The 17583-nt window shown below is 40.0% G+C and overlaps 1 protein-coding gene across 2 annotated transcripts in view; it reads left to right on the forward strand.

Moving 5' to 3' along the window:
* Positions 1-17183, forward strand: part of COL1A2 (collagen type I alpha 2 chain) — a 42728-nt gene extending 25545 nt beyond the window's left edge. For both annotated transcript variants that reach the window (XM_068934860.1, XM_068934861.1), the window contains 22 exons: positions 1328-1426; positions 2155-2262; positions 3617-3670; positions 4243-4296; positions 4883-4936; positions 5040-5093; positions 5199-5306; positions 6300-6353; positions 6447-6500; positions 7569-7730; positions 9093-9200; positions 9699-9806; positions 11575-11628; positions 11733-11840; positions 12026-12079; positions 12427-12534; positions 13216-13269; positions 13407-13514; positions 13982-14228; positions 14634-14824; positions 15949-16191; positions 16766-17183. In XM_068934860.1, coding sequence (XP_068790961.1) covers positions 1328-1426; positions 2155-2262; positions 3617-3670; positions 4243-4296; positions 4883-4936; positions 5040-5093; positions 5199-5306; positions 6300-6353; positions 6447-6500; positions 7569-7730; positions 9093-9200; positions 9699-9806; positions 11575-11628; positions 11733-11840; positions 12026-12079; positions 12427-12534; positions 13216-13269; positions 13407-13514; positions 13982-14228; positions 14634-14824; positions 15949-16191; positions 16766-16912 — 2331 coding nt within the window. In that variant the 3' untranslated portion in view covers positions 16913-17183. The remainder of the gene's footprint in view (positions 1-1327; positions 1427-2154; positions 2263-3616; positions 3671-4242; positions 4297-4882; positions 4937-5039; positions 5094-5198; positions 5307-6299; positions 6354-6446; positions 6501-7568; positions 7731-9092; positions 9201-9698; positions 9807-11574; positions 11629-11732; positions 11841-12025; positions 12080-12426; positions 12535-13215; positions 13270-13406; positions 13515-13981; positions 14229-14633; positions 14825-15948; positions 16192-16765) is intronic.
* Positions 17184-17583: the final 400 nt, after the last annotated feature.

Consider the following 17583-nt stretch of genomic DNA (forward strand, 5'->3'; position numbering starts at 1 on the left):
AGTTCTCTAAGGTGTGTTCTCTGTTCCCTTCATCACTGTAGTATCCGTACTCTGTACCTGCTCCAGCTTGGCTCAAGCATCTTGAACCCAGACAGACTATTTCATTCAGTATTCCAAATTAGGTCTTACCAGTGCTTTGTACAATGGTATTAACACTTCTAAAAATACGCTACTGCAAGCTCAAGATCACATTTGCCTTTCTCATGTCCACATCATATTGTTAGCCATCAGTGGTTATCGTCTTTCTCCTTCTGTTATTTTCACCAGGTGAAACTCCCACTTACAGCACAAATCCTCATTTTGGTACCTAAATACATGGCCTTATACTTTGCATTACTGAATTTTGTCCCACTTCTACTATTATTGTCATCCACAAGGTTATCCACTTTTTCCTGTGTAATATGCCAGTCCTCCTTCCCCTTGACAAGAACTTCAATCTTTGATATCTGCATATTTCGTAGACATTTTCCTTCTTTTTCTGCTGCTCTGGCTTTAATGAAAAAAATATATATAATAAATATATCCCTGGGAGAACAGCACTGCAATATAAGTTAGTCTTCTGCGTTATAGGTGCTTCTCAGGACAATATGCCATCTCTCCTGTAGCCAGTTTTTTGACCACAATGTAGTTCTCATTCTAACTCCCCAATTCTCCAACTTTACTAGAAGTCTCCATTTTACCTTATCAGATTATTTACTGATGGCTGGCTTAATCACGCTGGGATAATTTGAGCTTTCTTTAGTAAAAGTGATGTTTCTATCTTTGATAAATCATTGTGCATTTGAGCCTAGTTTCTGGTTACTTCCACATCTCTAGTTGACCTTTCTTTCAGAATTTATTCTTAAGCCTGTTATAAAATAGAGGTCACATTAGTAGGTGCTAGTTGTTGCCATTTTTCTCCAGTGTACCCCAGGTATTTGCCACTGTAAAAATAATTGTTTGCCAGTTACTATGGCTCTAACTTCATTAGGATCCATAATCTGCCCCCAGACTGGTATCAGGAGCTCCATCTGAAAATGTTATGCAGGACATTTATTAACAGAATGAGCACAGTAGCCAAAATCTGTGTTCAGGAAGTACTTATACTTAAGCTGTCAGCTGTTATCATGATGAAAGGCTTTGGCATTTCACTTATATGTCTTTTTGTCAAAAGCTGGAGCCAGTTCTCTTAACCACTTTAGTTAATATCTGCCCAGTTCTATTGTAGCTCTTAACATTTTGTTCAGTTAAAAACACCTTTAACCATCACTGCTACCAATCAGTGCTTTTAAGTCTCTGAGCTAAAGAACTATTCAAGGAAAAACTCAAATCAGGCTGCCTCCTGCAGGGTGAGCGTGGTCCTCCTGGTGAAAGCGGTGCTGTCGGTCCTGCTGGTCCTATTGGAAGCCGTGGTCCATCTGGCCCACCAGGCCCTGATGGTAACAAGGTATGCCTTTTCCAGCTGCTGTTGCCTCACTTGAATTCCTGATGTGGGAAATCAAACACCTCCTTGGCGTGACTGGTTGCTGATAACAGTTAGTTACTTATACACCGTAGCCACTGGGCTGTGTCCTAAGTCATGCCAAGTGGTAAAGCTCCATCCCAGCCTGTCCACAGTAATACAAAATTTTTTTTATGTTTAGCATTACATGCAATGGGAAGGGAACTCCAGTTTGGAACCTTTTTGAATGCAGCTTGTCAGCTGGGTGTACTATTAGTCTGGTTTGAGATAGGGTCTGAGACTTTAGCCAACATTCATGCTGACCAATCTTTGAACATACTCTGGGGCAGAAGTTCTTGTGTCTAATATGCAATGTTTTCCCGAATGCATTAGGACAATAATGTGTGGTCATCTACTAAAATAAAGTTGGCTTGATGCTAATTGAATATGGGGCTGAGTTTTCAAGTTTATTAGGGGTAGTCCCTCCATTAAAATTTAGCTTAGAGTATGGGACTCAGTAAAACCTCAGGAGACCGGAGAATCAGGGAGAGGGTTCATGTCTGGCATCTTCACTAGCTGAAAAGTAGAATATATGCAATAGCTTCAGGCCAAATACTGCTACTCAATCTATTTACAAGCAAGCAAATAGAGGGACAAAGTAGTAATAATGAAATTTTGTTCCAAACTTTATGAACGGTTTGAGCCTGTCTTACATGATAACCTGTTGCTGCTAGGGTGAGCCTGGTAATGTTGGTGCGGCTGGTGGTCCTGGTCCTGCTGGCCCTGGTGGAATCCCAGGAGAAAGAGGTGTTGCTGGTGTTCCAGGAGGCAAGGGTGAAAAGGTAAGGTAGATGGTCTAACCTGCTCTGTTACAGCATGCACATGTTTGGAGGACGTTGAAATTTTTTGTTAACTGAAAAAAATATAGGTTACCTAAATGTAACTTATCTACTGTGAAAGTGCATTTCATGATGAATCATGATAGTCAATAGGTAAACGTTTGGTTGTTCCAAGAGATTCACAGTCTTTTGAGATGCTAAGGCTGTACTGTGATCTTTGCTTAGCATTTGGAATTGGTTTAAGTGGCAGTTATTCAGTGCTTCACAGGGCTGGGTAACCATGAGCCTACCTGTACCAAAGAGATGCTAAAGCTGTCTTTCAGTACAAGCTTTGCAGTAGGAATGCACCTACTAATCACAGAGGACTGAGCCTCTGGTTAAATCCTTTACAGCTCTGCTCCGGGTGCAGTGCCTATAATATATAAATCAGTCACAACAATTATATGATTACGTCAGATAGATTAAAAAATCAGAAAACATTTTAGACAGTGTAAGTCCTTATATAAAGCTGTGAAGTCTGGTGGAGTGCAAGTCCTGTCACTACCTCTGTTTTATCCGTGTAATAAGTCATATAATTTTTTTATTGTCAGGTACATCTTCCATATTCTATTCCGTTCACTATTTAAACTCTAAACTGAGATTTATAGAACTGCTTTATTTGTTTTAACTAGAAGACTCAAAAGTCATTTAGTATAAATTCAATTGTAAGGTAATTAAGATAAAAATTCCTTTTTATAAAACACTGTGTACTGTTCTGCATATTAATACAGAAGAGTAGGATGCATTTGAAAAGAAGAGCTGAAACAGAGTGATAATCTGATTTCTTGGCATGAGTGATGGTCTTGGATGTCACTTTTTGCCGTCATACCAAATATACAGTGTCTTATTTGACCACTTGTGCAACTCTATTGGTTTTAACAGTTCTTTTCCTGCTTCAAATGTAAGGAATAACACAAATTCCCAAGAAAATTTGTACATACAGTTATTTCTTGGCCAAAAGAAAGAATTTTGAGGGGGAGTTATACGTACCATTTGGAATACACTCCAACTTGTATCTGAATTTTTAATTCCATTCAAAATTCTTGCCACCTGGGAGAGAATAAATAGGTTTCGCATATAAGAGAGAGTTTCACATTTCTCAAAAGCATGCCAGACCCCTTCCTCTGCAAATTCTCTTCTTGCAAGTCCATGCATACTCAGCAATAAAAATGAAATAATAATCAAAGTCCATTCCCAAACCATGGCAAACATCTTTGTTAATATATGCATACTCAGCAAACAGTTCAAGATTTCTGTCTTAGAAATTACTGTGTTCACTGCCAGTATAATGCTTTTTTTCCCCTTCCGTATATTCCAGGGTCCCCCAGGTCTGAGAGGTGATACTGGTGCAACTGGAAGAGATGGTGCTCGTGTAAGTATCTTTTGGTGATATCTGAGTTTACCTTGCTACACTTCAGAACTTAGTAACTAAAGAGGATGTTCAGGACTTTCACTTCCTAGCATATTTCATTTCCTCTTGTAGTTGCCTGCTTTTGATCCAAATTCAAGTGGTTTTGTTGCTCCTTGTCCAGGGAGGTTTGAATTTGAGGGCTGGGAGAGAAAAGTGATCACATCTCATGCATATTAGGAGAGAAATAACATCAGCAGAGAACCTCATATTTCATAGACAGTTGTTAAGTGTGATGGTGCCCTCTATAACTTTATGGGGTCGGCCCAGAAAACTGATTCTGAAGGCAGCCTGCAAAGACACTCAAAACATTATAATTAACTTGAATTTCGGCTGCCCATCTTGGAATCATACTTTGGAAGGAAAATAACAATACAGATTTTGTTTTACAAAATCAGGTGCCCTTTCAATTTAAAACAGCTGGAACAAAGCCACAGACCTATCTCCAGGGTGAAGGAGAGAAAAAAATGTTTAAAGTGATCACTCTTGCTTACATTTTGCTGGAAATGGTGATTTGTCTCTGTGTTGATCTCTAGGGTCTGCCTGGTGCCATTGGTTCCCCTGGCCCTGCTGGTGGTGCTGGTGATCGGGTAAGTTTCTTTGAACAAAAAAGTGTCTGTTTGTTTATACAGTTTACCCACTCCAAGAATATTTAATATAAGGACGTCTCTATTCTAATAAAAAACAATTCCATCTTGCCAGTGTGTGCAAGTTCTTTCAGTTTTTCACATTTGGGAGGGATGGGTTACTGGGGCTGTAGAACAAGTTAAGGAAATTTGCCATAGCCCCTCATGCCTTTCCCTGAAAGGGGCAGAGGAGACGTATGTCAACATGGCAGTGGGTTGTAGAGGGGAGAAAATTTGGATTTGAGCTTTGTCTGAGTTCTCTCCAGTTGAGAGCAGTCATCTCCACAATCCTCCTCACATTGTGGGAAGAGATTCTGATATGGTAATAAACAACCACACATTCGCTCAGAATGATTCTTTATCCTATCCAAATATCATGAGAAATGTTTATTAACATAGTGCAGGTCAACACTGAAGTATTTCCAGTAACATCTTCTCCGTTGGAGACAGGGGGAAACACACTGTGTGCACTGTACCACAAGATCACCTCTTTTCTGACTACAGTGTAGCCTTCCTGCAGTGTCGTAATGATTTCTGCCATCTGTTTTAGGGTGAAGGAGGTCCTGCTGGTCCCGCTGGTCCTGCTGGTGCCCGTGGTATTCCTGTAAGTAGCAATTCCAACAATTATGCCTATGTCTGAGATGCTGCCTTCAGAAAAACACCCCTTTCAAGCCAGTCCTAACAGTTCCTCTTCTCTTTGTCTTTAGGGTGAACGTGGTGAGCCTGGCCCCGTAGGTCCTAGTGGATTTGCTGGACCCCCTGTGAGTATCATTTACATTTTCCTCTTCTTGATGCCATGCCATTCATTTATTTCTTCTACATGTTTTTCCAACCCTTTGTCCTATTTATTTCTTTTCTGCCCATAGGGTGCAGCTGGTCAGCCTGGTGCTAAAGGCGAGCGTGGGCCTAAAGGACCTAAGGGTGAAACTGGACCGACAGGTGCTATTGGCCCAATTGGTGCTTCTGGACCACCAGTAAGTGAACTACATCTGTCTGTAAAACACATGGTTCTTACCTGGGCTGTGCAAGCGGTATGCTAGCCTGAAGGCCATGAATTTTGAAAAGGTAATTACGAAGAAAACAAAACTTCAAACTAGGCTGTGAGGAAAGTCACCATTCTGATTTTCACACACTATATAAACTTTGTCAATCTATTTATATGGGCTCAGATCGTGAGTCTGGAACTGAAATGAAGAGAAAAAAATAAGTAATTTTCAACTTGCCCTGAAGATCAGCAAAATCAGGCTATCTTGGACCATTCAGGGGGGTGTTTGTGGGTAAGTTACTGAGCTGAGGACACTAATATCTTCCTCTCAGACAGAATGTGCTGTCACAGTCTGACTTTCAGATGCAGTCTTCCAGAACTATACACGCGAATTTGTCTGTGTACCCACTTGCACAAAGGCTTTTCATGTCCTAATGCCTCTGTAGCAAAAAGACGTACACTACTTCACATGCATGCAGATCGTTATCGGGGAACCAGGTGAAATAATGCAGAAAGTCAGGCCCTAGTGTTTCAAATACTGTGAAGTGCTGCAGGATAACATAGCTTGGGGATCATACTGTATGCTTCTAATAGAACAGTATTAGGCCCTGGCACCACTTGGCTGCAGTAGCCGTACGGTGCAGAGGACTTGCTCTTCTTTGCATTACTAAGCCTTTCATGTTTTGACTCCCAAATTTGCTTAGATGCATGCAACATTTGCAAGGCAAATTCATTTGAGTCATGAATCCGTTATGCAACTCTTCTCAGCCCTTACCATACTGATCCAAAATGTCTATGAGAATTTACTGATCCTCCTGTCAGAATAAGAATTGTTTTGGGGTCCAAATCCCCATCCCCAGTTAGTCAATGGCAAAATAGCCCTTCTCTTTCCCGAGAGTGAGACTGTGCCCTTACTCTAAATTGTGAACATTACTGTTCTTTGCTTGGTTCATCACTGTCCCTTTCTGTCATTCACACATAGGGTCCTGCTGGTGCTGCTGGTCCTGCTGGCCCTCGTGGTGATAGTGGTCCTCCTGTAAGTCTCAAGGCTTTTGGCATTGACATTGCTGCTTTTCATAAAGTCACTGTTTCCTTTAAACCAAATCTTCATGTTGGCTTTCATTTGTAGGGCATGACTGGTTTCCCTGGTGCTGCTGGAAGGGTTGGTCCTCCTGGCCCTGCTGTAAGTAACTGATGAAGAAATCTAATTGGGAGACAAGTCAGAAATTGCATTCCTTAGGGGCATTCCTCATCTTGTTACATGGACACAAATTCTGACTGTACTGGAATCATTTCAGATCTTTACAGGATTGGGGGAGATAAGAAAAAGTATTTTAACCATTGAAACTCCCACAAGTGTGAGATACACATTTGGGGCATTCCTCATCTTGTTACATGGACACAAATTCTGACTGTACTGGAATCATTTCAGATCTCTACAGGATTGGGGGAGATAAGAAAAAGTATTTTAACCATTGAAACTCCCACAAGTGTGAGATACACATTTGGTTTGTTTTTCACACTCCCATCAAGCATGCCTGTGCATCTTGAAGTATATAGCTATTTAGAAACATCTGGATTTCTTTTGCCCTGTTTCACCATCAGTAAGTGCATAGCCATTGATTTTGAGTGGGATAAGAAAGCCGTGACCCATTTGACAAAGGATGTCACAGCTCTCTTGTGTCCGTGCTTTCAAAAGTATCTGCAATTCCAGCCCATCTCAAGCAAGGCAACCTCTCATCACATTCAAGAACATGAGCCCCCATTTCTTTATTTATCATCCAAAAACTCTCATTTCAAATTGAGTTTGTAGTTTAATTACTCTTGTAAGGCTGGTTTCCTTTTCATAAAGGTGTTTCCATCGTTTAGAAAAAGACACATCTTTCCTTAGGTGTCCTGCATTTAAATATATCATAAATACCGATATCTTCTAATAAATAAAACAAAATAATCCTGCTGAACGGGAGAAGGTTTTTTCTTCATTGACTTTATAGCTGCCACTAATGTCTCTAGAGCTAAATTGATATTTTCATACCAAATGTTGCTACTTTTATCTGCACTCAAAGGGTAATTCCACTGATTCCAGAAATCCATTGCTAACAAAAGCAATAGAAGTTGCTGCCCCAAATCTGATAACTTCTTTATTGCAAAGTGCCATTTTGGTCCATGGACAGAATAGGAAGCTTACCTCTGTCTTTCAGAAAATAGTTGGTCTACGCTGTAATGACATCATGTTTCTATTCAATCCTAGGGTATTACTGGTCCCCCTGGTCCTCCTGGCCCATCTGGCAAAGATGGTGCTAGAGGCCCACGTGGTGATGTTGGTCCAGTTGGCCGTACTGGTGAACAAGGTATTGCTGGCCCACCTGGTTTTGCTGGTGAGAAAGGTCCATCTGGAGAGGCTGGTGCTGCTGTAAGTTACTCATTATCTCTTCTCATTAAAAATGTGGTTCTTCAAGTAAATGTTACAGCTTCTAATATTTAGGAAGGGATTTTCTCTTTTATCCTCAAATTTAGCAAAGCTCTTAAGCAGAGCCTGTACTCAAGAAATTGTTTAGACATGTTTGACAAACAGGTCAAAAAGTGAACCTGATCTCTGGGTAAGGCATTCCTCTCTCTTGTGCTGAATAGCACTTTTTGTACAAGCAATCCAAGTGAAAGCAACAAAGCTAGAGGCAGAATAAATCGGTACACTAGGCTGAGAAAGGGAAGACAGTCTGCTGATCTGAGAGTAAGCATCATAGGAGGAAAAAGGAGGAATTTGTGAATGTCTGTTTTAAACAATCTCAAATCATTTCTGCATCAGAAACTCTAATTTGTGGAGATCACATAGTTGAAGTGATTAAAGACCCAGGATGGTTTAGAATTATACAAGCAAATGAATTATAAGTGCCTTTAAACTTGCACATCCAGAGTTATTGGCTCTTTTGAAGTCAGATGCGTTTCTGTATTGTGGAAGTAGGCACTTGCGTGAATTAGTACTTCATTGTTTCTCAGTATAAATTTACAGAAATTCTCTGATCTGCAGAAGTTGCAGCTAAGAGTGAAATCTTCAGTGTCGTTGTCAGATACACGTTAAAGGTCTGTAGGAGACACTTGAACATTGGCCCTTTGATGTTGAATATATAGCAATACATTTTCTAATTTCATATGGTAAGAAAAACATAGCTGAATGAGTGAGCCTGATAGTAAATTATCTAGATTAGGGGAATCTGTCAAGATGATCACTTATGCATGCTCAAATGTCAGAGAGGTTGAAAAGTCTCTCCTTAACTAAACTAGCTTTCCCTTTCAAAGGGTCAGCAAAAGACTCTGAAGTTTTTTTTAAAGATGTCGGATATCACCTAGCTATCTCCTAAGGCTGTCTCAGGATGAGAAGACCGGTTTCTACACTACAGAATCCCCTCAAATAGGCATCTTCTCTAGTTTTCAAGCATCATCCCCTGTCATTGACTGGGAATGACACAATAGGAGATCTCTACTATAAATTAAGGAAAAGCATGTGCACAGTATTTTCCACAAGCAGTATTTTTTCACTGGAAAACACTTGAATGGGGAGTACAACCAGCATTACCTACTTAGAGATCTTCAGCTTTGGTGTTTAAAACGTCATATGGCTTAATTATAACTCTCTCCATGTGGGAATTGGAACTGACACACAGTAAGAGCCTTGGAATGCAGTTGGTACTGTTACAGAGCAAAGCAAATGACAAATGTGGTGGGCCATAAATGATTTTTCTGCATTAATAAAAAGAGTCTTCTCATTGTGTCATAGGGTCCTCCTGGTACCCCTGGTCCTCAGGGTATTCTTGGTGCTCCTGGTATCCTTGGTCTGCCTGGCTCTCGGGGAGAACGTGGTCTTCCAGGCATCTCTGGAGCAACAGTGAGTATATAACATTGGTTAATCTTCTTTAAACAGAGACCAATGTAAAGAAAAATCTGAGCTAGGGAACAAGAAGTCTAGATTCTGCTGTCACCACCACTGGTGCCGAGAAAGGTTAGTTATATGAACCTAGCAGAGCAGTGGAAGAAATTATTGCTTACTGCAAACAAACAAAATTTATCTCTGAGTATGCTCTCTGGGCAGGCATTTCTGAGCCCTGCACTTCATTTGTTCTAAAACTTACTACTATGCAGGTAGTACGAGCTTTGAATGGCATCAGAGGCTTTTGTTTTTAGCAGAGAATGGAAGATATAGAAAACTTAGAACTAAGATTAATGTTTCATATAGTTATATATGTTTCTTGTCTCTTGGTTCTGTTTCACTTCAAGAAATGAGTGCAGAGAAATGTTTTAGCCTTAGATATAGGCTAAAAGATTCTATAAGTTTGATTTGTGTTGTATTATATGTTACATTTTGTTACCACTGTTCATGTATTAGGGTGAACCTGGTCCCCTTGGTGTTTCTGGTCCTCCTGGTGCTCGTGGTCCTTCTGGTCCCGTGGGTTCCCCTGGTCCAAATGGCGCTCCTGGTGAAGCTGGTCGTGATGTAAGCTATGTTTCATTTCCTCTTCAGAATTGCTTTGCTTTTGTTCTGAACTAAAGACAGATATATAGAAAGACTTGATGCAACTGCGGGCAGTTCTGTTAGCAAACTTGTACCTTTGGTGTCTTAAGAGAAAGCTATTGCAGGATCCTAACACACAATCCTAACACACACAAGTTCTAGATTTGGCAGGGTCTAAAACAAAGCAGTGGACCTGCTCACCAGGGAGCTAATTCTCCCCTACTAGGTGACAAATTCTTCAAGGCAGAAATGGTATCTGAAAAGTGTCCTGGAGTCACAGTCAGAATCTTTTGACTTTCTACTTAGTTCACAAAAAAGATGGAGCATGAGGAAAAAGAATTCGTTGGTAAAGCTGGGAAAAATACTACATCCCAGGGGAAAATGTTTTGGCTAGAGAAAAAATATATTAGGAAAGCTGGCTATTAGCATTTTTTTTAGCGTCATGCTAGATGCAATATGCATATCTTTCAGTGAAGCGTAAAAATTGCACTCACTTTTTCTTGAGGGATGTAATGACTCATAATAATAAAGACAAAGCATTTTTTTTAACTTAAGGCTTACTCAAAAAGCGTAAGAAGCAAATAACAATTTTGGAATTCAGTTATCAGACTTGATAACACAGCATGTTTTGGAGTCCTAGCAAAGCAAAGACATGTTAGCATTGCAGATGAGCTGCATAGCATTTCCCAACATACATTGCCTCACCATAAAATATAAAGTATGCTTGTAGGCTAAAAACATAATATATCAGAGTCTGGCTTGTGTGGCAGGTACTTCTGAGCCACGCAGATCAGTATGGGTAAAGGCAGAATGCAGGAGCTGTGTCCTGTGCGTAAGGGAGAATGGAGTGCTAGACTGGAGCAAACTGCTCCCTCTAATGCCCTGCCTCTGCTTTACAGATGGTTATTTGGAGGAGAGGGCCTTGCTCCCAGCTCTTCCCAGCCCATTTTGGCAACCTTGTTCTTAGAGGAGAGGATATACTTATCCATGCAAGTTAGAAGTTCACCCTGAAGAAGGACATCCATACAGTGGCCATACATGATTTACAGTATAAAGACAGCTAACATAAATACCCTTTATCTTGCTTCCTGTAAGGGTAACTGTATAAAGCTTTCTCTGGGCCTCATCAGGAAAGCTTGTTTGATAACCTGAGGTGTTGTGATACTTAGACTCACAGGATTTCAAAGAGATAAGAGAATAGTCATTTTGTTTTACAAATATTATTAGAATAATATAACATTATTAAAAAGAAAAAACATTCCCGCTCCATGAGAATTTTCTGAAGGAAAAGGTTTGCTTGTGAAAGTAGCACTCAAAGGAAGCTATTTAAGCTTGTGTAGTACCACAACAGAGTAATTCAACTGTGACTAGTGTTTGAAGTCCTTGTGGGTTTTTTCCCCACTGACATTTTTCACCTAAGTAGATCCAAGTTTTACAAGAGTGCGAGGTCAGTAAAAGTGACTATTGTCTTGAATTTTTCATGTAAAGAAATGCTGCAATGCAATAACTTTCTTCTATATTGATCTTGTAAAACCTAAAATATTTGAAGACCATCTTTTTTTTTCTGGAAACATTAACATATCTAAGGAATGTGAGAATGGCATTTCTAAGGAAGAGTCTGTTATCTTCAAGATTTATGCTGTCCCATCTTAATGTCTTCTTATTCTCATTGGGAGCAATTAGTCTGACACACAGCTCTGTGTGACATGAAAGGGATGGAAATTTAATATTTTTAATGATATTTTAACAGGGCAATCCTGGAAATGATGGTCCTCCAGGTCGGGATGGTGCTCCTGGTTTCAAGGTAACTTGCTCTTTTCTTTATTTCATGCTCATGGAAGAACTGTTCCAGTATGTGTAAGTCAGTAGTAACACACTGTCTCACCTATTGTGTTCCTTTGTTCCCAGGGTGAGCGTGGTGCTCCTGGTAGCCCTGGTCCCAGTGGTGCTCTGGGTGCTCCTGGTCCTCACGGTCAAGTTGGTCCTTCTGGAAAGCCTGGAAACCGTGGTGATCCTGTGAGTTCATGAGACCTTATTTTTTGCGTAGCCTAGTACAAAAGCTTTTCCATCATACATACATTATAAGTCAAACCACTGTAATGTGTGGATAATTGTTCTGCTTTCTGCAGAGATGTGTTAAGCATGGAACACTTTATGTATGAGATACAGCAGTGACATGCAATTTTCTCTTCCTCTTTCAGGGTCCTGTTGGTGCTGTTGGTCCTGCTGGTGCTTTTGGTCCAAGAGGTCTTGCTGTAAGTCTGATTTCTAAATACATTACCACACTGATGCAAGAAGAGAACATAGGCTTTGTTGCTAAGGGTCTACAACTGTGCTCAAGATAGGGGCCCAAAAGGTAGTATTTAAGGGATTTTAAATATTTATAGACCTGGAACCTCAATCAGCATTCTCTCTCATGGAACTGATCCTGAAGCTTTTGGGTATTGACACTCTTCCCGTGTGTTTTGAAAGAATGTACATGCATATATCGGGAGCAACATTTTGCGTAATGTAGAATACTCATGCCTCATGTCTGCTTTGACAGTAATATCTACCTGGAGCTTTCTGTTTTATTCCACTGACATCTATATCCTTTCCCTAGGGTCCACAAGGTCCACGTGGTGAGAAGGGTGAACCTGGAGACAAGGGGCATAGAGGTCTGCCTGGCTTGAAGGGACACAATGGATTGCAGGGCCTTCCTGGTCTTGCTGTAAGTAAATGGTTTTCAGGATTTTGAATATAAAGAGCAAAACAAGTAAGTAAATAAGGTCACCCTAGTCTGGAGATACATCTGCACCATCCTGCAGGTTGATACCACTAACTCCATTTGCATCAACTTTCGAAGACCATAGGATCATCTTTAATACTCAGCATTCCCCACAGAAAATGACAAGTTGATCTTGCTATTGACAGTTGGCTTTAGAAGTGTGTCAGTACCTTTGGATGCCCTGCAACTCAGTTGCATCTGGCCAGCACAGAATTCAAAAAACTCTGCCTTTCTTATAATATTACCGCTTATTTTGAGCGGAACATCATTGTAAAGCTTTTGTATTACAGAGAAGCAGAAGTCATTTTTAGATTTTCTTCCCTTTAATTTCTGATATTTTCTTTAGGAATTCTGATTCTTATTTTAGAGCCTTCTCTGAAAATCTGGAGAGACATTATAGAGACTTTGATAATCTCATTAAGAGTATCATTAAGTGTATCTCTTTACACTCTCTACGCTGCCCAAAACAGGCTTTTTAAATCCCAGCTCCACTAGTAAACTAGGTTAATCCCAGATTCCCGTTCTCAAATACACTTGACTGTAACCACCTCTTGAATTATGCTGACACAAATGTGTGCCACTGCATTTTTTTTTAACTACTATGCATGTGTTTTTTCTCAACAGGGCCAACATGGTGATCAAGGTCCTCCTGGTAACAACGGTCCTGCTGGCCCAAGGGTAGGTGAATTTAAGAGCATATTCATATAACTCCCTCCCATTTTATTGTGGAATGTGTATGTGCACACCTATTTATGTAAATCCCTATTTGCAGTGTTCTGTACTGTCATCAGACTGTTCAAACTGTTTCCTTTTAGGGTCCACCTGGTCCTTCTGGTCCTCCTGGCAAAGATGGTCGCAATGGTCTCCCTGGCCCTATTGGCCCTGCTGGTGTACGTGGCTCTCATGGTAGCCAAGGCCCTGTTGTGAGTATCACTTTTTTTTGATTTAACACAGTTAGGTCACAGATACAAGAAAACTGCCTCAAGAGCCTAGTAGTTTAAGGAAAGACATGTCCTTATTAAAAATGAAGAAGAAAGAGAGAGAGACTTCCAAATGTCTGTTATTTAACATTAAACACATTCATTATATCTATTTTTTAATACATATTTATAATTAAAATATTTAGGTCCTAATGAGCCTAAACCTGAAGTCCTTGTTCATTCCTTGTAGCCAGTCAGTATATACACAAAGAGAAGGTAGTAGTCCTACCCTGTGCATCTGCTGCTGCAGCAGTGCATAGTAGTCACCACATGGCAGGTCCATACGGGCTGCTGAGCTTAGAATTGAGGGTGCTAGGACTTCAGCAAGACTATGCCTGTGTGGAAGAAGTTAGCTGAGAGAACCGTATTTATAATAGGATGCTCTTGTCTTTTGTTTCTGAATAACTTAGGGTCCCCCTGGTCCTCCTGGCCCCCCTGGTCCCCCTGGTCCCAATGGTGGTGGATATGAAGTTGGCTACGATGCAGAATACTACCGGGCTGATCAGCCTTCTCTCAGACCCAAGGATTATGAAGTTGATGCCACTTTAAAAACATTGAACAACCAAATTGAGACCCTGCTGACCCCTGAGGGCTCCAGAAAGAACCCAGCTCGCACCTGCCGTGACCTAAGACTTAGCCACCCAGAATGGAGCAGCGGTATGATAGTGCCAGATATTTGTCCCTTCTGGCTCAAATACTTTCGGCTTATTAGCTTTCTTTGATGTAATCTTGGCCAACCAGTGAAAATACTAAGTGAATGAAGAAGTTCTGTCTGCCTCCACTGAAAGTATATACATGCAAGGACATTCCGAAAAGCTGTTTAAAGCTATTGTTGTGATTATTGCAATAACTTTTCAAAATAATGCAATAATACTTAAGCTTAGCTTTCAAATATTTGAAAATTTGAATAATCAAAAATACATTTTTTGCTCAATTATCAACTTAATATTGTACCTAGTTCTAATATGACCTCTGAGTTCTTATATCTAGTCACTAAATATAAACTGAATGCAAATGTGAGAGTGAGTGAACTATTATTCATATTTCTTTCCTCCATGGCAGGATTCTACTGGATTGATCCTAACCAAGGCTGCTCTGCAGATGCCATTAGAGCATACTGTGACTTCGCCACTGGTGAGACTTGCATCCACGCTAACCCTGAAAATATTCCCGCTAAGAACTGGTATGTCAACAAGAATCCCAAAGACAAGAAGCACGTATGGTTTGGTGAAACTATCAATGGTGGCAGTCAGGTGAGTGATGTGTTGGAGGATGGTTGGCTTCCGGCAGTGCTGTCTAAAGAATTCCCCGCCCACTGACTCTTGGCAAGCATACACATAATTGAAATTCTCTCTTAGAGGAGAAATATGAGGGGGGAACTACCTTTTATCTTGAGAGAACTCGGTCCTAGTTCTGACTTGGATCACGATTTGCTAAAAGGGTTTCTCAGCATTGTTCTAATCTTTTATGGTGTCTGCATATGATCAGTTCATCATGATTAATGGCTTTGGCTAAGAAAAGTCTGGACTGGAGTATGGTACACCAGTTTAAAAACACTCCAGGAATTATTTGAAAAAGTAAGCTAACCATCTTTGCTTATTCTTTTAATTGAGATTTACTTTTGATATGTTACTCCGTTTCTCGAAAGATATTTATATTACAAACACATATCGGACCCAAAGTTTACACCACCATAATACTCGGAATCACCATTGTATGTAAAAACAGGAAATACATCTGCTTGCATGTTAGGTACTCTACCATCCTAATGAAAATAAATCAATTTTGTACAGTTAAGGAGCTCTAATTACATAATTTTGAAATGAAATAGAGTTGATCGTATGATGAAATCCCAGTATCCAAGATTTTTAATGTAAGAACATAACCGTGATCATACTAGGTCAAAAAGGTCTGGGTAGTTTAGGGTCCTGTCCCTTACAGTGGCTAAAAGCAGATGCTCTAAAAGTATAAGAATGAAGCAAGTATTTATAATATCCACACACATATTATATTAGACTCCAACAAATTCAGAATCTTCTTGAGCCAGGCGTTGTTCCTGTGTATTTATGGAAACAGTGGGTTTCTCATGCTTAAACTTGCCTGATCTCACCTTTAAATCCACATAAACTGTTAGCATAGTAATAATCTGAGGACAAAGTGTTCCACAACTGAACTACATCCCCTTGTGTCTGTTTTCGAACCTACCTCCTGCTAGTTTAATTTGATGCTCTTTAGCTCTGCAGCCGCAATTGACAACTGCGCCCAGACTTGCGTGGGGTTTTTTTTAATGTTCCTATAGCAAATACCACATGTTTCCATTACAAATATCCACCATCCCCCAGCTGTACAATTGACTGGCTTCCTTTCTGTTTTTCAGTTTGAATACAATGATGAAGGAGTGACCTCAAAGGATATGGCTACCCAACTTGCCTTCATGCGCCTGCTGGCCAACCATGCCTCCCAGAACATCACCTACCACTGCAAGAACAGCATTGCCTACATGGATGAGGAAACTGGAAACCTTAAGAAGGCTGTTATACTGCAGGGATCCAATGATGTTGAATTACGAGCTGAGGGCAACAGCAGATTCACCTTCAGTGTTCTTGAGGATGGCTGCTCTGTAAGTAACATAAACCGTGGCACTGTGACTGAGGCAGAGTTGTGCTTTGATACAGAACTAGATAATCTGTCTGTCCAGCAAAAGTTTACCCAGTGAAGATAAATAGCCTGTAAAATCAACTGTGCTAGGTCTGTAATGAATGTGCACGAGACTGGAGTACAAATAAATCCTACCTGTATCACGCAGTGTGGCAAAAAAGAAAAAGCGTTTCAGAGGGAACAGACTCAAATTCTATGTTAGCTGAAGAATGATGAGAAAGTAGTACACAAGATGCAGGAGAGACAGGATCCTTAAATCCTGAACAACTCAAGCAAGGTTCTCTGATTTAATAGTAGTATGTATAATACAGTAGTTAATGTAACTACTAATGTAACTACATCAAACATTATTTCAGAATATTAAAGTAAATGTTTTCTCTGTATCCAAGATCTAAATAGTTAGGCATGGGTATCTGATTTGCAAACAATAGCAGTAAAATTAATATGAATTTCTTTCAGAAGTTCTCCAGTTATCTGAAATAATTCTCAATACTGTGAACTGTGCAATAACAATTCTAATGAATTTTCTCTTGCAGAGAAAGAACAATGAATGGGGCAAAACAATCATTGAATACAGAACAAATAAGCCATCTCGCTTGCCCATCCTTGACATTGCACCTTTGGACATTGGTGGCGCTGACCAAGAATTCGGTTTGGACATTGGCCCAGTCTGTTTCAAATGAATGAACTAAAACTAACTTAAAATCCCCTCAAAATTATTCTCTTTGTCATTTCTTTTTATAAAGAAAGCTGACTCCTTCCACTTCTTCTGTTCATCTACTTGCTTAAACTCTGGGCGAAAGAGAAGGAGAAGAGTTGATTGGAGTATTGTGCAATGAAATTTAACACAGCCCCAAAAGGACTTGGAAGTCTTTCAAGATTTAACACCTTGCTTTGGGAAATGTCAACCTTTGTAAAGAAAAAAAACAAAATAAAAAATCATGAAAGTCTGCACCACTTGTGGCCTTTGAATATCTTCCACAGAGGAAGTTTAAAACCACAGCTTCCAAAGGTTTAAACTACCTCATACACTCAACCAAGTGTGATCCGCATTCTTTGTAGGTACTTCTTAATATGATCTGAAGTACTTTCAGTTCCACTTATAATACAGTGGTGCTAATTTCATTATTACAGATTATCTTTCCAATACTTGAACTTTGATGGTGCTAGCAGCAGTTAATATACGACTTGTCTGTTTCTCTGAAATCTGTCTCAAAACTCAGTGTCCTATCTCACCCCCAGCTTAAGCATGTGGATCATTTTTCCTCATCTTTTGTCTTCTTCCTCCAAAGTCAGGTGTTCCTGCTTTTAAATCTCATTTTCATCCTCTACAATGGATAAAAAAAGAATTGCC

This window comes from Struthio camelus, chromosome 2 (assembly GCF_040807025.1).
Source record: "Struthio camelus isolate bStrCam1 chromosome 2, bStrCam1.hap1, whole genome shotgun sequence".
Taxonomy (NCBI): Eukaryota; Metazoa; Chordata; class Aves; order Struthioniformes; family Struthionidae; genus Struthio; species Struthio camelus.